Source organism: Pongo abelii, chromosome 2 (assembly GCF_028885655.2).
Source record: "Pongo abelii isolate AG06213 chromosome 2, NHGRI_mPonAbe1-v2.0_pri, whole genome shotgun sequence".
In the NCBI taxonomy this organism is placed as follows: Eukaryota; Metazoa; Chordata; class Mammalia; order Primates; family Hominidae; genus Pongo; species Pongo abelii.
Window position 1 is genome coordinate 13,308,831 of NC_085928.1, and position 21,680 is coordinate 13,330,510.

The 21,680-nt window shown below is 39.9% G+C and overlaps 1 protein-coding gene and 1 long non-coding RNA gene across 15 annotated transcripts in view; one reads left to right on the forward strand and one right to left on the reverse strand.

The window, feature by feature from the left end:
• The first annotated feature begins 16 nt into the window (after positions 1-16).
• LOC129058456 (uncharacterized) lies at positions 17-13,346 on the forward strand. The gene is made up of 4 exons (XR_008523551.2): positions 17-93; positions 1,078-1,131; positions 6,016-6,112; positions 10,741-13,346. It is a non-coding gene; the product is annotated as an uncharacterized LOC129058456 (long non-coding RNA).
• The window catches only part of KALRN (kalirin RhoGEF kinase), a 687,608-nt gene continuing 675,534 nt past the window's right edge, over positions 9,607-21,680 (reverse strand). For all 14 annotated transcript variants that reach the window (XM_054551360.2, XM_054551365.2, XM_054551362.2 and 11 more), the window contains 3 exons: positions 17,250-17,450; positions 13,009-13,147; positions 9,607-11,493 (listed from right to left, as the gene is read on the reverse strand). In XM_054551360.2, coding sequence (XP_054407335.2) covers positions 10,948-11,493; positions 13,009-13,147; positions 17,250-17,450 — 886 coding nt within the window. In that variant the 3' untranslated portion in view covers positions 9,607-10,947. The remainder of the gene's footprint in view (positions 11,494-13,008; positions 13,148-17,249; positions 17,451-21,680) is intronic.

Sequence of the window (21,680 nt, forward strand, 5' to 3'; positions counted from 1 at the left end):
CGTCGCCCGCGAAGTCCCGCCTCTTCCGCCTGCCTCGTCCGCAGCTTCCCGGGCTTGCTGCACCCATGGGTTTCCCCGGGCTCAAGGGGTCAGGTGGGTGGTAGCGCCTCCTGGTTTCTTCTGGATGGGGTCGCTGGGGTTCAAAGCCCAGAACAGCTAGATTGACTGTAGGATCATGAAGTCCAATCTTTCATGAGAGTTTGCGTAAATCCTGTCCATTTTTTAATAGCCAATGCCTTCTTGACTAGGTTATCTTAATTATCTATACTCCTTGGCCTAGCATGTTATATTTGCTAGTTATTAGCCACGATTTACCCCCCATGTTTCCCCAAATAGAATATAAGTTATCAAAGACAGGGACCTTTACTCAATTCTTTTATTAACTTCATAGCATCTAGTACGTGACAGTTTCATAGAGTTTGCACATAGGAATACATAGCACTTAGATCATTACAGTATTCACTACCTCTTTTGTCTGTACTCTGCTTCCTGGAGGAGTACTTTTTTATTTCCTTTGGCGTATCTCAAATGCTTAGGTAATAGGTGTAGAAAAGGTAAGGGAGGGAAGGAGGAGAGTTAGAAGACGGTTAATTGATTGGTATCAGGGTTATCCAGGAGGATAATATTGCTAGACAATCTGAAAATCCAAACATATTTGGTCTTTACAAATAAATCCCTTAAAGAAATAATGAATAAATAATCTTTACAAATAAATCCCTTCTCCATTGTGTATATAAGGCAATACTTTATTCTAGCTTAAGGAAAATAACCCTTAAATTCACATAAAGAATGAAACCTTGTCATTGGCAGCAAGGTGGATGAACCTGAAGGACATTATGTCAGTGAAACAAGCCAGGAACAGAAAGATAAATACCAAATATTCTCGCTCATATGCAGAAGCTAAAAAAGTTGATCTCATGGAGCTAGAGAATAGAATAGTAATTACTAGAGGCTGGGAAGGGTAGGGGGTGGTTAAAGGACACAAATTACAGCTAGATAGGAGGAATAAGTCCTAGTGTTCTATAGCACTGTAGGGTGACTGTAGTCAATAATAATTTACTATGTATTTTCAAATAGCCAGAAGAGGGGAGTTTGAATGTTCCCAACACAAAGAAAAGATAAATATTTAAGGTAAGGAATATATGAATTACTCTGATTTGATCACTGTACATTGTGTGTATTGAAATAGCACTATGTATCCAATAAATGTGTACAATATCATGTGTCAACTATAACAAATACTTTTTTAAAAAAGAGGAACAGATAAGGCATAGCAGTATTGTGCACTACAAAGAACATGAAGTTTCAAACCAAAACATTTGGATTTTAGTCCCATTCTACTTACTGGCTGAGTGATCTTTGGCAATGCATTTTAAGCTATATGAGTCTCAATTTTCTCAAAAATAGAATGAAGAAGCTGGGCGCGGTGGCTCAAGCCTATAATCCCAGCACTTTGGGAGGCTGAGGCGGGCGGATCACGAGGTCAGGAGATCGAGACCATCTTGGCTAACATGGTGAAACCCCGTCTCTTCTAAAAATACAAAAAAATTAGCTGGGCATGGTGGTAGGCCCCTGTAGTCCTAGCTACTTGGGGGGCTGAGGCAGGAGAATGGCGTGAACCCAGGAGGCAAAGCTTGCAGTGAGCCGAGATCGCACCATGCACTCCAGACTGGGTGACAGAGCCAGACTCCATCTCAAAAAAAAAAAAAAAAAGTAGAATGAAGATAATAATATTAACTTTCTCCAAAAATCACTATGAAGATTCAATAAGATAGTTCACTCAAAAACACTTGATAAAAAGTTGGTAGAGCTGAGCGTGGTGGCTCATGCCTGTAATCCCAGTACTTTGGGAGGCCGAGGGAAGTGGATCACCTGAGGGTGGGAGTTCGAGACCAGCCCAGTCAACATGGTGAAACCCCGTCTCTACCAAAAAATACAAAAATTAGCCGGGCACAGTAGCACATGCCTATAGTCCTAGCTACTTGGGAGGCTGAGGCAGGAGAATTGCTTGAACCCGAGGGGGTGGAGGTTGCAGTGAGCCAAGATCATGCCACTGCACTCCAGCCTGGGCAACAGAGACTCCGTCTCAACAACAACAAACAAACAAACAACAACAACAAAAAGCAGAGGAACATAGATTGTACCAATTCATTTTGTGTTCTCCATTTCATTTACTTAGGCTGGGTAAAGGATCTTGACTTTAACCAATATTTAGTCTTACTATTTTAGGTATTTATCCTAAAGAGTTTCCATGAATGTAAAACTTCATGCAGTAGTTCAATCTAGAGCCTTTTCATGGACCTAGCTCTATATCGCTCACTGAATCCCTTCTATGTTCTACTCTGATATCTATTTTAGACTGAGCTTGTGGGGTTCTGATTATCATTTGTATTAGGGCTTTTGCTAATATTTCATAACTATATTGGTGATTCCTCTCAACCACTCCCCTTCAAAAAAATACAGGCTGAGGTACTGTATTTAATTATTTATTATTGTTTGACCTACACTATACACACACAGAGACACTGAAACACACACATACACATTTATTTTAAGTTATGTTCTAGGGCCAGGTTAGTGGCTCATGCCTGCAATCCCAGCACTTTGGGAGGCAGAGATGGGAAGCCCAGGAGTTTGAGACCAGCCTGGGTAACATGGCGAGACTCTGTCTCTTCAAAAAATAAAAAAAATTAGCCAGACAGCATGGTACACACTTGTGGTCCCAGCTACTGGGGAGGCTGAGGCAGGAAGATCACTTGAGCCTGGGAGGTCGAGGCTACAGTGAGCTGTGATCATGCCACTGCATTCCAGCCTGAGTGACAGAGTGAGACCCTGTGCCAAAAAAAAAAAAAAAGTTATCTTCCAGTGAATGTCTCAGTGACCTTGAACAGTCACCTAGATTCTGTGACTCATTTGTCTCTAATCCAAGTAAAATAACTTACTTCATAAGAATTTTTTGGGATTAAATGAAATATTAATTACAAATGGGCTTCATAAGCTATATAGGTGCTAAAATACATACAAATTCTAGATCTAAAAAAAAAAGCCCATAAGGGGCTTATGATTTTAACTGACAAACCTGATTCTGATTTCATTTCAAATATTCTTTATTATCTGTATTTTCTCAGGAGATTGTGCTGATGAGCCAATGTGAAGAGCCCATGCTTTTGACAAGTGTTTCTCATTACAAATAAATGCAATAAAATCTTAATGAAATAGAAGCCAAATGTTAAAACAAGTTTTTGTTTTTCTCGGCAAAGTAAGCTAATCAAAACACTTTAACACTCTGGCTAATTGACAATATACCATGAATCAGCCTCATTTGCACTTGGGTGGCACATTTAAACTTTCAAAGCCTGATCATATCTGCATAGGCTAACCCAGATTGCTGGAGTCCGCACCAGAATGTATAAACTTGTGAGATCCGGCCCAAAATACCCTCCAAACATTCTAACAACATTATCACCTGAAATACCAGTATGAAATTAACAACAACCCGAGGGTTTTCTTTTTTTGAGATAGGGTCTGGTCTCACTTTGTTGCCCAGGCTAGAGTGAGGTAGCATAATCACAGCTCATTGTAGCTTCTACCTCCCAGGTTCAGATGATCCTTCCACCTCAGCCTCCCAAGTAGATGGGGCCACAGGCATGCACCAACACGCTCAATTAATTTTTTTTAAAACAATTTTTTAATATGCGGGGGGTTGGGGGGAGGTGGGTGTCTCCTTATTTTGTCCAGGCTGGTGTCAAACTCCTGAGCTCAAGAGCTCCTTCCAATAAAATAGAGGAAAGAAAAAAAAAAAAAAAAAAAAGAGCTCCTTCCACTTCGGCCTTTCAGAATGTTGGGATTTACAGGTGCTAGCCACCACACCTGGCCCTGAGGTTTCCTTGGCATTTTTGGGTAAATGCCTTAGAATACTCTAGGGCACAAAGTTGTTGCTTTCTCTCTAAAATCCTGGGCCAAACGTGTTGTAATAATCCTGTGATATTTTTACCTTTTCAAAGTCTTTCGTAGATTTGGAGAAAGAAAAAAAAATTACTCTTTTCTTTGAACAAAGGTTTAGTTAGGAAAAAAGAGACGACCATATAGTATCTTTAGTATAGTATATTTATAGGAATGCATAACATGTGAGATGCACATTTTGAAGTTTCATCCATAACTTATAACATTTACTGTAGCAGTAACAAGACAGCAGGTCATCACTTTACAACATTACACATGAGTGATTTTGACTTACAAATAAAATATTTACAACCTACCTTTACAAAACGACATTGTGTGCATACAAAATGAACAACAGCAGAAAAATTTAAAAATAATAAAACAACCAAAAACCCAGAAGATACACTTAAGGCAGACCAGCAAGACACTGAAATAATTAAGGCTGTGGAATTCTTCTGCACCTTGAAAATATAGAGCTATTTATCAATACTGTGGAGTGATTTTAAATCAATTGTTACAAGCCTGATGGAAGTATGTACTTATATGTATATGTGTGATGGTCCCTATGGGGAAACCTGTCCACTTATGAATAAGGCCCTTTGTCTGAATGGCCAGTGAAGCCCACTCCAAATTCTCAAAAGACTTGGGGGGGGGCAGGGGTCACTCAAAACCAAGAGATGCCAATACAGTTTGCAAATCGACTATTAATAGTTCAAATATAAAGATAGTTATAAGTCCAGATAAACAGAATAACCTAAATGATCGCCCCTTTATGTTTCACACTTGTTAGTTTGGCTTTGTGGATGTCAAAAGACAACAAATTAATTCCAGAATGAGTAGAATTTGTCTCCACAAATTAGCCCTAATGGTTTTGAATGGCCCTAAATGGTTTTCCATTAGAAAAATTGACCCACCTGGGCTGTCTGCAAATGGATGGATTTCTGCATATGAGCAATAACATATACATACATATTATACACTATATACATGTACAGATGTACATATATCCGTATTTTCCAACAGTTTGCACTTTGATCACTACTGTTCTCTGAACAGGATCTCATTCTGAAGAGTATGGTTAGTTTTTTTCACAGTCTTCATATTTGTTCTAACTACTAGTTTTACTCACCTTCCCCATAGAGTAGGCCGAAGTTTGGCAGAAACAGAAGTAAAAGCACCAGGGTCAGAAAAATCAAACATAGAGATGACAGATATGGCTTAAGTTAGTAAGAGAAGATGTATGTCTTGTTAACTTCAGATTCGTAGCCACAGTCTTTGAGGTCATAGTAACAGTCTCTGTAATACTCCAGAACATGGATTCAGTTCTTGATGGAAGTCAGGTATTGATGGAAACTCCTATGCTGGCCATCCCTGGGCCAACAAATTAGCTTGGTTAAACTAAGCCTCAGGAGTTGGCATTCCAAGAATTGTTATTTGCATTTCTTCTACCATGCTCCCTTTTCTCAGCTAACCTATCTGAAATAGCAGTTATCTAACTAATGCATTATCTTGATCATTTGAATAAAAACTAAATCTGAACACATTTTAGAATCTCACAGCAAAGGGGCACATTTCTCACAGAAAAATGCAATAGCCTGTGCATATTAATTTCAGGCTTATCATAATGTCCCTCAAAGATGAAAAGTTGTCTTAGAGTGATTGCTTTTTCCTCTCCTCTAACTTCTTCATATTTATTGAAAATGAAGAAGAAATGCCTTTCATAGAAAATACGTTCTTACGATAATCTGTGTTCTACTATTTCTGCATAAATTTTTTATTTGAGTAAATTTCCTATTAAAAACATTTAGTACTATAAACAAATTTCAGCCCTTTTTAACCCTTTAGAATTGATGAAACAACTGAGAGCCTTACTATTTTTAGAAAATAAATATTAACATAGTAGCTTTCCTTTTCTTGATGGAGCGTGTGTGAGCTCTATCGTCTATAAGCCCACCCTGGGTTTAATCATTCATCATCAAATCATCCCTAGGCTTTAAATAGTGAAGAAAAATCAAGGTGCAGTTTTATAAATAAATTCACTGAAAGGTCACATATTGCGTTTGTCTAACCCAGACTCCACAGAGGTGCAACCCAGGAGAGAAAGGATGAAGGTCTACATTCCTCAAAACTCATCCAGCACAATTCATTGACCACACTGAATAAGGACATGGTGAGTTTGAACTTTGCCCTACTACAAAGACCTCTTACGTAAAAAATTATTTCCTCCTGTATTGAATGTATGGGACAAAGTTTTAGTTAATGCAGAATTTAGTTTATATCATATTTGCTCCCTCATATTCTCACAAATCTAAATTGCCATGCTCTTCCACAGAGGCAAGAAAAAAGTGATGCCTAACTCGTGGGCTTTAATCATGGAGGTTATGGGATAGCAAATATGCAACTCCTGAAAGACCTAACCACCTAAAAATAAAAAAAAAAGATTCAAGGTTTGTCCTCCAAAAATGAGCAGTCCAATTCATTTCTATGCATTTAATTTGCCTGTGCATTTAATTTGTCTCTTAGATTCCTGTGAGACTGTGAAAAATAAATTGTGATATGAGAAGATGTCTTCTTCTCACTTCTGCCCTCCCAAGTGAAGAAAGTGGTTGTTGGGTTCTTCTCTGTCCTTTTTACAGAGCATAAAGCTTGAGAAGGAAGGTAGAAGTTGCTTTCAAGGGCATTTTACTCTTCGCATCTGCCATAAGAAATACTGGAGAAAACGATTTATGGACATAAGACTTCATCAGCTCTCCTAACCCTTTTCGGTAGACAAGCTCTTAAATGATCGAAATTACAGGCTAAGATCAGATAACATTTAGACAAAGAGCACCTGATACTTCCAACTGAAAGCAATTTACAGAATTTAATTTCATGAGTTTATAAATGGCATCTAAACACGTGAATATTGAAAACCTGGAATGTTCAAAGTTACTATCAATAAAATTCTTAGCACTGGCAGTGTGTAGCACTTTAAAAAAAATCGAAGTATTTTATAGATGTCCCCACCAAGGTTATTTCTCAACATTCCTGTAAGATTAATGTCCTCCCTCCTTCCCCATCCCCCAACTCCCATTTTACCAATGGGGACATTTGGGGAAGGAAAAACAAAGACTTTCTGTAAGAAAAGATGAATCAGGAATAGCTGAGATTGAAACTCAAACATTCCTGGTCCCACCCCTATATTCAGATGTTTTCATTTACAAGATATTTTAAAGTAAAGAAAAAATGCTGCAATATCAGTACATCTAAATGCAATGAACTTCTTTATCTCCCATCCTCCCCTCTGAAAGGCACTACTATTTATAAAGGCTTTGTGGACCACAAAGCAGTGAAGCTAGCTTTCTCCTCTGCTTCCTCTACTCCCCCTTACATTGTTTATGGCTGAGAGAGACCTGAAGGATATCTCCAACATTACCGTTTTTTTTTCTTAAAAATTTTACCACATTCAGCAATAAGTGGATATATATCTATTTAATTTGAAACAAATGTAAAAGATGTAGGAAATCATTATATTAATACTTATTAAAAGTTATTATGGGTTGTCCCTGATCTTTTCATTCTTTCTGTATCCCACCCTTGCAAAACAAAATAAAACAAAAAGTTCAAAACCCTATGCGATGACTATAAGCTAAGCAAGAAACTTGTGACCTTGACCATTGTTTGTCTTTCCCATTTCAGCTGAAAGTTCACTCCTACTGTGAACTACCATCATAATGATAGAAGTGGACCATTTTCTCTTCTCTCCTCTCTTCTTTACTACCAAGTAATAAATCTCTCCACCAAAACAGGAACAAGAGTGGCCCCTGATCCTTCTTCCCTAATCACGGTTGCCCTCAGAGCAACCTAAAGTACATTCCCCAGGCTCATCATCTGGGATTCCTTGTTATTTCCAACTTGCGGTGGAGAACTCTTGAACCAAGACTACTTTCTTATCTCTGTTGGGAGGGACCAGGAGCTTTGCAGACAGGGAGCCTCCCTGTTAGTTTCCCTCCATTATCAAACTATATAAAATATACCCCCTTTCTCTTGGGGCCTCTATTAAGTTCATTCTAGTCTAATGATTGTACCTTGGCTCCAGTTAACAAAATCATCCTACTTTTCATTTCTAGGTCCCTCCTTTCCTGTCTTCTCACTTCCCAAATATGTGTGCTTGGGGGAATTCCATGCAACCCCACATCTGGATCCTCCCAACTCTGTTGTAAAAGCTGATATGAAAGCTTGGGGTCTGTCTAACATTCTGTCAACTGCCCCCATAACATAATTTCAACAATACCCTCCTTGCCCCCCACCTGCCGTGGTCTGCACACCACTGTTCTGGGCCCTGGCCTTCTCAAGCAGAAATTCAACTTGTTATAAAAACTCAGAATGGCTCAGCAGGGGGATCCTGACTCAGGTCATCCACAGTGGACAGAACAGAACTTGCCAAGCTGGACTTTATGGATATTGGGAATCCTCAGAGCCTACAGTTTGTCCCATGACAAACCCTATGGGCCAGGCTTTCCTTTTTTTTTCGAGACGGAATTTTGCTCTCATTGCCCAGGCTAGAGTGCAGTGGCGCAATCTTGACTCACAGCAACCTCCGCCTTCCGGTTTCAAGAGATTCTCCTGCCTCAGCCTCCCAAGTCACTGGGATTACAAGTGCCCACCACTACGCCCAGATAATTTTTTTGTATTTTTAGTAGAGACGGGGTTTCACCGTGTTGGTCAGGCTGGTCTCGAACTGTTGACCTCGTGATCCACCCGCCTTGGCCTCCCAAAGTGCTGAGATTACAGGCGTGAGCCACCGCGCCCGGCTCAGGCTTTCCTCTTTTATGCTGTATACCATAATGAAGACATGTTTACTGAAAGGGTTTTAGTAAACATGTTTACTAAAAGGATTTTTAGTAAATATGTTTAAAATTTTTTAAACACAATGAAAACATGTTTACTAAAATTTTTTTTTACTAAATATGTTTTACATTTTAAAAAATTTTAGTAAACATGTTTAATGTATGTTTTAACTTTTTATGTATCATATCATAGAGTGTTTGTAAATACATAAAGGTCCAAATGAAGACTATAGGGTTAGTCAAGAGAGACCTCTGAGGGAGTGAGGCTTAATGACCCAGGGCCATTTGAAAACTAGGAAACAAATACAGTCAGAGTCGGTTTCCATATATTTGGTTAATCCCGAAAATACTAAGTGCTATCTAGTCTTATTGCTTATACTTTCCATTAATTTATCAATCTATAATCTTGGATGGGATGAGGTGGAGGGTGAATGAGGAAGTTGTCTTTGAAACCAATGGAAAAAAAAAAGATGATGATTTTTAATTTTACATTTTCAATGTGGGAATAAGTGTTTCTTATATGTTAAAGTTCAGGCTTAGCTTCCACCATTTCTCTTTCATTTAGATAGGTTTGTAGTTCTATTCATCCTTCATAAATTCTCTTCTTGCACTTCTGTACTGCGTGATTTTAATTTTCTCTATCCCATTATAGGAGAGAATCAACACCATTAAACCTGCTTTGAACAAACACTTGAGTTACATTTTTAAGATCTTACTTGTCTAATCGCAATTTTCAACACACATTCTAGAAAACTAAGGGTGGATCATGTACAAACACAAAAAACAAGCTCCCTCCCTCCAAAACAAATGAACAAAAATAAAGAAAGAAAACCCATGAAATGCCCAGGTTTAATTTTTTTTTTCACCAGAGGGAAAAAGAGCAGTTAATAATAATCTTGTATGGAGAATATACACCAGAAAGCAGCACTGGCCTCAAAGTACAATTAGTCCTTTTAGTTCAGAGAACTATCAGCGGCTGAGTGGTGACAGGTATTGCAATCTCAGTTACAACTTAATGCTCTGTTAGGGTGATGTATCAGGTTTTGTTCCATGGCTTTAAAAAGGACTTAGAACCAGGCCTTTAAAAGGCCTATATGGCTGCCTCCTTTTAGTAAGCACCCCTTAGCTTCAATAAGGAGTTAGACATAATGCCAGCCAACTTTCTGAAAGATGGTATTCTACAGCAGTAGAAGAAATCAGAAAGCGTTGGTACGTTGTTCATAGGAACTGTAGGAAAGGTTTTCATTTGCCCTTTTGTATGAACCTCTTATATTTGTTTACTTATTTCAAACCTGGTGTAGACACAAAAATATCCCCGCAGCTCATACTGTATTTGAATTTATTTCCTGGCAGTCTTTCTTGCCAGATTAATTCCGAGCTGCCAGTGAATTTGCGGGTAGTGTTTCATATACAGAAAGAACCTATCTTAATCAAATAACCTGTGATTGACAGAAAAAATTTTCTCATTCAAAAGGGCAACATTGCTTTCTCTTAATGCACAGGTTCTGGTAAAAGATTTCTATACAAGATTTATAAAATGCTCTAAAAAACTTGTCATCTAATTGTGCTTAGTCAAAACAATGTAATGCTTCGGTAAATAAATTACTGTCTTAACTGGAGCACTCAAAGTTACTTGTGATTGATTTAATATATATATCTCTATATTAGAAAACTCTGAAACCTGAATGGGATATATTATACTGTATGTGTATATCTATCCTATTAAGAAACTATATCTAAGTTATCTAAACCAGAATAGTTGATATACATGACATCTCCATTAAATAGAACTTTTTGCTTAAAATTTCAGCAAAGCCAGAGACCTTTTATACTCTTGTGAGCTTAAGGTTTGCCCAGTTAACAACTCATTTTGGAAGATACAGTTAAAATTTCGTAACAGCTAATATTGTTCTTATCTTTGCCCTTCTTCTGAACACGTCTGTGACCCTTTGCCTCTTTATTTCTTCAGAATGACCTCCTGGAAAGCCCCTGGATTTAGGGTGACTTTTACTGCTGCTCAGACCCTGAATAACCACTGACGAGGTTTAAGAGGTACATCTCTCAATTCAGAGAACTGCACGGAGTGAAATGATGAACAGAATTATTTACAGTCACATTCAGTCTTGCTTTGGTTCACACTGCACTTCTATGTGAAACCACAGGGGCTGGGAGACGGCTACGTCCCTTGGTTCACCCGGTTGACAATGTAGCTCTTGACATTGGGAATAGGCCGCACATCATTCTGGTGCTTGCGACGTTCTATGAAGCATGCTAGGCGGGAGGTGTCCAGGGGGATCTTAGAGTAGCTGCCATTATGGGGCTGCAGCCATGGATGCTGTAAGCATGTGGCTGCCGTGGGGCGCCTCCGAAAGTCTTCCTGTAAGATCACATTGATGAAATCTCTGGCAGCATTGCTCACACCACAGAAGTATTCATGGGGGAAGCTGAAATCCACCCTGCATACGTTGATACATGTCTCCTCTTTGCTCTCATCCAAGAAGGGGGAGACCCCACTCAGCATGACATATGTCAGAACCCCGATGCTCCAGATGTCTGTCCCTAGGGAGACGGGGATGCCTTGAATGACTTCTGGGGCAGCAAACTCAGGGTTCCCTAGCAGGTGGTGAATGTGGAAGTGACCCGAGATCTGGACAGCATCCTCCAAGTCAATGAGTTTCACTCGAGGCACTGGAATCCGTAAGTCAATGAGCAGGTTTTCAGGCTGCGGAGATCCAAGGAAGCAGGGAGAAAAGAAGGGAAGTTCAGGCCTCTATTTTGACTACTCAAAAGACCTCATTAATTCAAACACACTTATACTATTCTTTGATAAAGCCTATGGTGTATGGAAAATTCCCTATGCACTATGGAAACTGCATAGGAGACTTCAAACTATCATTTTGAGTTTACTACATTTTGAGTTTGGGTGGTAATTCAGAGAAGTTGTTTGACATTGAAAATCATGTTTTCTTAACTACAATGCTTCTGCATTGAATCAAGGAAATAACAAATCACTCATTTTGGTGAACAGGGGCTTCTTTTTGAGAAGGATGGAAGAGAAGGTGACATTTGTTGGCTTACTTCTATGAAGTTAGATTAGGTAGGTAGAACTTCCCTACCTTCTCTCACACCAGATGTCATTGTGGCTCTGGTATATTGTCATTAATTCATGGATGATACACTTAAATTGTGTAACAACCCATATTCTCTTCAATAGTCATAATGGGGAGGCCGGGTGCGGTGGCTCACGCCTATAATCCCAGCACTTTGGGAGGCCGAGGCAGGTGGACTACAAGGTCAGGAGTTTGAGACCATCCTAGTCAAGTTGTTGAAACCCCGTCTCTACTAAAAATACAAAAAAATTAGCCAGGCTTGGTGGTGGGCACCTGTAATCCCAGCTACTCAGGATGCTGAGGCAGAGAATTGCTTGAACCTGGGAGGCGGAGGTGGCAGTGAGCTGAGATCATGCCACTGCACTCCAGCCTGGGCGACAGAGCGAGACTCCGTCAAAAAAAAAATAGTCATAATGGGATGGATGTGGTGGCTCACGCCTGTAATCTCAGCACTTTGGGAGGCCAAGGCAGGCAGATCACTTGAGTTCAAGACCAGCCTGGCCAACATGATGAAACCCTGTCTCTACTAAAAATACAAAAATTAGCTGGGCGTGGTGGTGAGCGCCTGTAATCCCAGCTACTTGGGAGGCTAAGGCAGGAGAATCGCTTGTACCTGGGAGGTGGAGGTTGTAGTGAGCCGAGATCACACCACTGCACTCCAGCCTCAGCAACAGAGTCAGACTCTGTCTCAAAAAAAAAAAAGTCATAATATTCTACTCTAAGTAAATAAAATGAATTTGAATTTATATTCCTTATGAGTAATGACTGGTAAGTTGGATTTGGCCATTTAAGGTATTCCCTGCAAGGTTGCCACTTCTTTTTTTTTGAGATGGAGTCTCGCTCTGTCGCCCAGGCTAGAGTGCAGTGGCACTATCTCGGCTCACTGCAAGCTCCGCTTCCCAGGTTCACGCCATTCTCCTGCCTCAGCCTCCCAAGTAGCTGGGACTACAGGTGCCCACCACCACGCCCGGCTAATTTTTTTGTATTTTTAGTAGAGACGGGGTTTCACCGTGTTAGCCAGGATGGTCTTGATCTCCTGACCTCGTGATCTGCCCGCCTTGGACTCCCAAAGTGCTGGGATTTCAGGCGTGAGCCACCGTGCCCAGCAGGTTACCACTTCTTCTTACCTTTATGTCCAAATGTGCAACCCTGCAGTTGTGAAGGTACTGCAGAGCCTCCATGATGTCTCGGATATAGAAAGCTACTTTTTCCTCCATCAGTTCATCATGATTCATAAGGTAGTCTAAGAGCCGGCCATCATCCATCCTGAAAGTAGGCAGGGAAAGGCAAAGGAAATATGTTTGAAATGAAGAAATAGAAAAATAACACATGTACAAATCAGTAAGATCTCTAAGCTCTCTCATACTTCTTGTTATACATGAAGACCAAATGTGCAACACATGCATATTTAGTCAGAGCCTAAAATTATTGTAATATTCAGAACTAAAATAAATATATTTACAAATATGGTGTACTGCAGGGAGTGTGTATAACCTTGTTTAAGAAACATTCTCCTTCATTAGCTCTAAAAATTGCTCACAACAAAAAAGTTGTGACACTCATTTAAGAGGTTCGATTGCTAAGTAAAGAAAGCCTTCCCCAAGAGAGACTTCAGCAATATCCTGATTAACCATAACCTAGTGGCTGCAAACAGCCCCACATGTGTTTTGCAAAGTACTTCTTAATTTTATTTTAAGATTAATTTTAGAGATGAAGTCTCACTGTGTCACCCAGGCTGGAATGCTGTGGCACAATCGTAGCTCACTGCAGCCTCGAACTCCTGGACTCAAGTGATCCTCTTGCTTTAGCCTCTCACATGGCTGGGATTTCCAGAGGAGGCCACTGCACCTAGCCAAACTACTTTCATTTGTCAGTTTTTAGTTGGGGAAAACAGAAAGTAGGCCAAGTTTGTTCTTTGCATTATGGATTCTCCGCCCCTCCCCCACCCCACCACCTTTTTTTTGTTGTTCTTGTTTGTTTGTTTTGTTTTTGAGACAAAGTCTCTCTTTCGCCCAGGCTGGAGTGTAGTGGCATTATCTCAGCTCACTGCAACCTCCGCCTCTCGGGTTCAAGCGATTCTGGTGTCTCAGCTTCCCAAGTAGCTGGGATTACAGGTGTGTGCCATCACACCCAGCTAATTTTTGTATTTAAGTAGAGACAGAGTTTTGCCATGTTGGCCAGGCTGGTCTCGAACTCCTGGTCTCAAGTGATCCACCCGCCTGGGCCTCCCAAAGTGCTGGGATTACAGGCATGAGCCAGTGTGCCCGGCTCTTGATCCCTTTTTGAATCCTTTGCCTTCTGGGCAACTTTTCCAACCTTGAGAACTGTGATTGAGAACATGGTATATGGAGCCATCCAGACCCAAATTCGAATCCTGGTTCTGTTACCTACCTGCTGAAGGCTGGGAGCAAGTCATTTGAACTCTGTGTTTTGGTTTCACCAAAGTGAACCATCTTTAAAGTGGGAATAAGAACAGCAACAAAATAATAACAATTATTATTCATTATATTAATATAATATAATGAATTAATATTATCATATAGTGGGTGAATATTACTATTCACCTATTTGATTATGAGGATTGCGCAAGGATGGAGTGAGACGATGAAGCATTTAAGCATAATTGGTAGCATAGGTAAGTGCTAAATAAATGGTAGCTATTCTCAGCCACCCTCTGTCCTCTTACAGCAAGGAGTTACCAAATGTCAGGTATTCTTTAGTGTACATTGAGTTGTTAAAGGCACATCCCCAGGAAATGCCCATGCAGAGGAGCCTGATGCAGGGTCAGAAATGACTTTCAGTTACAGCTGAAATCCCCCTGGCCAAGTTTCCCTCTTCCCCTCTAGCTTGCTCCTTCCCACTGGTGTCTTCTACTTTCCCTGACAGGAGCAAAGGCTAGAACCCATGCAAGCCTCTTTTGCTTTCCTCTGACCCTGCTAGGGGTGAGGTAAGAGTGATCAGAGTAGAGTGGAGTAGGATTGGGCTTGTTAAATGTATTCCCCTGAGCTTCTTGGAGTCATTAAAGGAGCAATTAACAGCAGCACTGCTCCAAGTGAGAGAGTCTTAGCCACCAAGTTCACCTTTAGAGCTTTTGGATAAGGCAGATGCCCACATCCTACCCTAGACTGGGGAATCCAAATCTCAGTTGCCTGGTAAAGAAAGGCTCTCCCAGCAATTCTGGTGACCACCTAAGGGGAGGCCACCGTCACATAATTGGCAGCATAAGTATTTGCCAAATAAGCATAACAGGATAATGAGATCCAGCACAGGGGTCAGCTCAGGCACTGCCTCTCCACAAACTTTCCCTGAACTTCAAGTCCAACCAAGCACCTATGTTCTCACAGCAATCTTCTCCAGTGCATGCATTTCTTTCTTAGTATTTATCATATTATATTAAAATCATCCATCTATCTATCTATTGCTCTTCCTCATTAGACTTGTAACTCCTCGAGGGCAAAAACTATATCTTTTCCCCCCATTTTTTTTTTTTTTTTTTTTTGAGATGTAGTCTTAACTCTGTCGCCTAGGCTGGAGTGCAGTGGTGTGATCTTGGCTCACTGCAACCTCCACCTCTTGGGTTCAAGCAATTCTCCTGCCTCAGCCTCCTGAGTAGCTGGGATTACAGGTGCCCGCCACCACACCCAGCTAATTTTTGTACTTTTAGTAGAGATGGGGTTTCACCATCTTGGTGAGGCTGGTCTCGAACTCCTGACCTCAAGTGATCCGCCCACCTCGGCCTCTCAAAGTGCTAGAATTACAGGCATGAGCCATCGTGCCCAGCCCTTTTCCCCCTATAAACTATACCTCTGCCTACTATAAACTACCCTTATAACTATAACTTTGTTCCCCCGGCCCTGGCCCTGGGCTGGATGGTGGTTGGTGCATAGCGAGTGCTCAGTAAATGTTTGCTAAACTAATTCAACCCACTATTCATCTAACTTAATCCCTGCAACACCTCTGGGAAGTTGGAGGAATTTCAGTCTTCACAGATGAGGACCCGGGGCCCCAGCAAACTAAGTATTCTGCTTCAAATCACAGAGCTGGGACGTGAGCCCAGATTCCTCATTCCAAGAGCAGCTTCTTTCCATTGCACTGCAGTAGCCCAATATCAACACCTTCCCTTGAAACAGCAGTTGGCAAGTCTGAAGGGGCAGAAGTTCTGAGTCAGCTGAACTCAATCTGGTACACAGTGACAATATCTTTCATTGGAACACAAGCACAGATGTTGTCATCTGTGGACAAGTATAGTTCCCTAGCAATAGAATATGCCTTTTGAGTTAGGAGGTTCCCTACAAACAGGTCAGGCTCTGAAAGAGACTGTTAAGTCTGTTAAGTCTAAAGTGACAAACTACCAACAACTTAACTACATAAAGTTTAAGTTTCACAAAAGGGTTACAGATGCTAGCAGCACGGGTTTTGTCCCGTTTTTTTTTTTTTTCCAGCTGATTTTAAAAATAGCCAAACTTGTTTGCATTTTTGCTTTCTTATTTTATCATAAATAAATTTGTGACAAGTTACTGACTCAAACATCCCGTACGCACACACCTAGACTAACAAGTACGCAAGAGCCGGACTAACATGGTAGTTGAAAAGCTGAAAATGCAGGCACTTCTCTACTGAAAACGGGTTCTTGTGGAGCCATACACAGCAATGGTCTTTGGCGGAAATGTCTGTCTCCTGTCTAGGCCAAGGGCCTCATTAGCACCAATCTGATCACATTTCTGTTACTTGTATCACTTCTGAAAAGACTCTGTTCTCTTTAATCTCTGTGATATTTATCTAAACCACAGAACATACTGTCTCTTCTTAGCCTGGGGTAGTGGTGGGGAGAATGGGACATTATTGCTTTATTAAATCTAGGTGTCACGTATATGGTTGCCTAAGTCCCTAGAAAATCTGGAATGAGTGGAATGTTTTGAAGGTAAGGCTCTCCCCTAGAAGGAATTATTTGGGTGGTAGACTGGAGTTGCTATGGTGGTGAATTGACACACAGAGCCCTCTCTTTCAACTCCACCCTGTCAATCAGCCAACTGTCAACAAGCTCTTTCCAAACTCCTGCCCAGCCCGAGTCCATAATAGAAAGAAAATAAACATGGAAATGAGAGAGATATGGGTTCAAGTCCCAGCTTCTCCATTCCTAGTCTTAAGGAGCTAGTTTTAAGGACTTCCCTTATCCCTATTATGATTTTTTAATCTTTGAAATGGAAATGACATTGATTATAAAATGGAGGAGAGAGTGTATGTTATATGTAGCACTTTGCCAACGATAGGACCTTGTATAAAATGTAACTGTCTTTTCCATTAATTGTGGGCAAGAGCTAACCCAAATGGATGGGGGCGACGTTAGAGAGACAGCGTCTGTACTTACAGTTCCAAGATCAGGATGTAGGATGTGGGGGACTCATAGGTGTCATGGAGAGTGATGTACTGGGGGTGCTGTAGGTGCTGAAGCAGGGCGGCCTCGTGGGCAGCCTGTTCTTTCTTCTTCATTTTTTTGCTAACAAATTTCACAGCCACATCTTTGCGGGTAGCTTTGTGAATGCATTTCTTTACTATAGAGAACCGGCCTCTGGAAAAACAAAAGGGAGTATTTGCCAACATTCATCAGTTAACTAGATATATTTTATTCATGGATAAGTAAAGTTTTGTGGGAAGTGGTCAGATAGATCTTATTAGGAATCCTACTCTCCTATATTTTTAATTATAATACTATTCAGAAAACCCATTTTTCCTTCTTTAGCATTTTAGGGTTTTTGAGATGTCAAAAACTTTTTATATTTTATATATAATATAATTATATTATAAATTATATTTTTATATGTAATATAAAGCTTTTTTTTTTTCTGAGACAGGGTCTTGCTCTGTTACCCAGGCTAGAGTGCAGTGATGTGATCATGGCTCACTGCAGCCTAAACTTTCCAGGCTCAAGCCTCTTGCCTCGGCCTCCCAAAGCACTGAGATTACAGGTGTGAGCCACTATGCCTGGCCTAACTAATGTAATTTTTTAAACCAATATTTTTGTCTGCCATTTTAACCATCAACAGCAGTTCAGTTTTCTTTTCTAACCATCAACAGCAGTTCAGTTTTCTTTTCTAACCATCAACAGCAGTTCAGTTTTCTTTTCTAGGCAGAATATGTATTTCTGTGAAATACAACAATAGAAACAGCAATAATGTTAAAGAAGGAGGAATTCTACTCAATGATAATTTTAAAAACATTTTTATTATTTTTTTCTCCTTCTCATACATACCAGTTCTACTTCCTTCAAGGTCTGGCACAAATGCTAACTCTTTGTGGGGCCATGACACGATGAAAAAGCCAGACTGTAGAGCCATTGCAAATCGGATTTTTTTTTTTTTTAATTTCAGTAGGTTTTTGGGGAACAGGTGGTGTTTGATTACATGAATATGTTCTTTGGAGGGTGATTTCTGAGATTTTGGTGCATCCATCACCCAAGCAGTGTACACAGTACCCATGTGTAGTCTTTTATCTCTCACTACCCTCTCACCCTTTCCCCCAAGTCCCCAAAGTCCATTGTATCATTCTTATGCCTTTGTGTCCTCATAGCTTAGCTCTCATTAAAAACATTTTTAAAGAGTGCATTGTTTCATTTTATTTTATGTGTGTTATCTTCTTATTATGGAAACTTTCTAATATACACAAAAGTAAAGAAAATAGCAAAATAGATCTCCTATGCAGCCAACTTCAATAATCATGAATGATTTAATCAATTTTGTTTCATCGATCTCTTTTCTATCCCCTGCTTTTTTCCCCCCTGGAATATTTTAAGCAAATCCAGATATAATGTCATGTCACTCATAAATACTTCAGTTTACATCCCTATCGACAAGAACACTTAGAAATATATAACCACTCTGCCATTATCGCATCTGACAAAATTACCCACTCCTGAAATAGAATGGTTCCCAGATACAGCTGTTGCTCCCTGGAAGGTGGCAAGAGAGCTCTGTAGGGCACAGGTCAGCAACGGGGCAGATGAAGGGAGGGTCAATAAGGTGACAAGGCAGCACTATCCAAGCCCTGCCCACGAGGTGTCCTAACCCATGAGCAGAGGAGAGAACAGTCTGAAGACCATCCATTCCTCCAACAGAAATGGGTGTGTCATGGCCACCATGAAGATGATCTAACTGCCTCCTTGACCTGGCTCTGTGCTCAAAAGGCAACTTTTTAATAATACTTTTTTTCTCATCATATATTTGCATAAAATAATGTGCTAATAAGGCCAGGTGCAATGGCTCATGCTTATCATCCAAGTGCTTTGGGAAGCTGAGACAGGAGGATCGCTTGAGCCCAGGAGTCTGAGACCAGCCTGGACAACATAGTGAGATCCTTTCTCTTTAAAAATTTTTTTTAAAAAAATAATGTACTAATCAGTAAAACAAGTCTTAGACAAGTATTTATTGAATATATTATTTACCAAATATCATTCTTGGCACAGTAAGCAAGTATTTGGTCAAAATGGCAGTTTTGTTTCACATCATAAATTAATAAATTGCCATTCTGGTTTTAACAGCGCTCTCTTTGTGAGTTTGATTATCATAAGTTACTTCTTGCAGAGGAGTGAAATGGAACAATGAAAACAATTAAATGCTGAGGATCGCTCTCCTGAATTTAATGGCCATGTCAAGGTACTGCTAGCTTAATTTTTAGAAAAAGGTTTGTAGTTGTCAAAGTTATGCAGACCCATGGTTTAAAAAGTCAATTATCTTTACAGGTTTATTATTTAAAAAAAATTCATCCCCATTTTTCCTTCCCTGGAGTCTTGCTCTGTCACCCAGGCTTGAGTGCAGTAGCATGATCTTGGCTCACTGCAATCTTTGCCTCCCAAGCTCAAGTGATCCTCAAACCTCAGCCTCCCAAGTAGCTGGGACTATAAGCGTGCACCACCATACCTGTCTAATTTTTTGTATTTTTTTTGTAGAGACAGGATTTCGCCATGTTGCCCAGGCTGGTCTTGAATTCCTGAGCTCAAAGCGATCCGCCCACCTTGGCCTCCCAAAGTGCTGGGCTTATAGGCGTGAGACATCGTGCCTGGCCTGAGAGGCAGTTTAATACATCAATTTAATATAATTTAGCAGATTATTGAAATATTTACTTCTATGACTCTCAATAGTATGCTTTGAGTGGCCACTTCTTGATTTTTCAGTTTTAATGATTTCTGTTGACATCCCACTATGGAAGATGAGATTTTAGCCTCCTTCCTCCCTCTGTCCCTGCCACATAACTACTATCCCCATCCACTGTCTTCCCAATAGAATTATAATCAATATTCAGTATCTACATTACTACATTATGTCCATGCTATTCACAGTTGAGCCTCTAGTAAACTATGAATACTTTTCCTTTTTGTGATAGAATGCAATTTCTGACAAAGAGTGCATGGGAAATAAATTATTTCAGACTTGCATATCTGAAAATTTGTACTTATTCTACTTTTATACTTGATTGTGAGTTTAGCTGAGTATAATCCAGTTGGGAAAATTTTTCATTCACAATTTTGAAGGAATTATTCTGTTGCCTTCCAACTTCTATTGTTCCTGGTAATGTTAACTGCTAATGTGTAAAGCATTATGATTCCTGATCCTTCATGACCCCGTTTCCTCATGGAGAATTTGTAGGTTCTTCTCTTTTCCTGGGTGTTGATAAATTTCACAATTATGTGCTGCAGTATGATCTATTTTCCTCCATTAGGTTGGGCATTCGGGTGCTCTCTCAATTAGTAAACTCATGTCTTTTCATTCTGGGAATATTTTGTATTTAGAAATAATTCCTTCTTCTCTGTTTTATTTGTTCTCTTCTCTCTTTCTGGAATTTCTGTTTTTCAAATTGGAACTTCTAGTCTAGTCCTTCAATTCTTCTTTTCCTATTCTATTTCCCATTTATTTTCCGGTTGCTCAGATTTCTGGGTAATTTCCCCAACTCTGTCTTCCCACACTTCTATTAAGGTTTTCAGGCCAGGTGCAGTGGCTCACACCTGTAATCCCAGCACCTTGGGAGGCCAAGGTGGGTGGATCACTTGAGGACAGGAGTTCAAGACCAGCCTGGACAACATGGTGAAACCCCGTTTCTACTAAATATACAAAAATTAGCCAGGCATGGTGGTGCATGCCTGTAATCCCAGCTACTCAGGAGACTGAGGCACAAAAATTGCTTGAAGTTGGGAGGCAGAGGTTGCAGTAAGCCGAGATTGTGCCACTGCACTCCAGCCTGGGTGAAAGAGCAAGACTCTGTCTAAAAAAAAAATACATAAATAAAAATAAAATTTTTAAAAAGTTTTTTTTTTGTTTTTTGTTTCTTGTTTATTGTAGAATTATGCTCTTGTTTTACAATTTCAATATTATATTTTATCTAAGGATACTAATGAGAGTTTTTGGAAGTATTTTGCTATATAGTGTGTCTCCTTTCTTCTACTTTTGTTTTGATTTCTGTCTTTCATTTTAAAGATTTTCCTCAACTGTTCAGAAATTCTTAGTAGTTAATTCATTTCACCTGGAGGATATTTTTGCTAGATTTAGTATTCTTGGTGGCCAGCTCTTTTCTTTAAGCATTTTAAAGATGTTGGTTCTGCTGTCTTCTTGCCTCCATGAATTCTGATGAGAAATCTGCTGTCATTTGAGTCACTGTTCTACCTAAATGTAATAAAGTTGTTTTTTTCTCTTGTTGCTTTCAAGATTTTTTTTCATATTTTTTTTTCAGCAGTTTGATTACAATGTGTTCTGGGCATGGTTTTTGTTTGTTTTTTATTTAGGTCACCAAGCTTCTTTAAAAATTTTTGTCT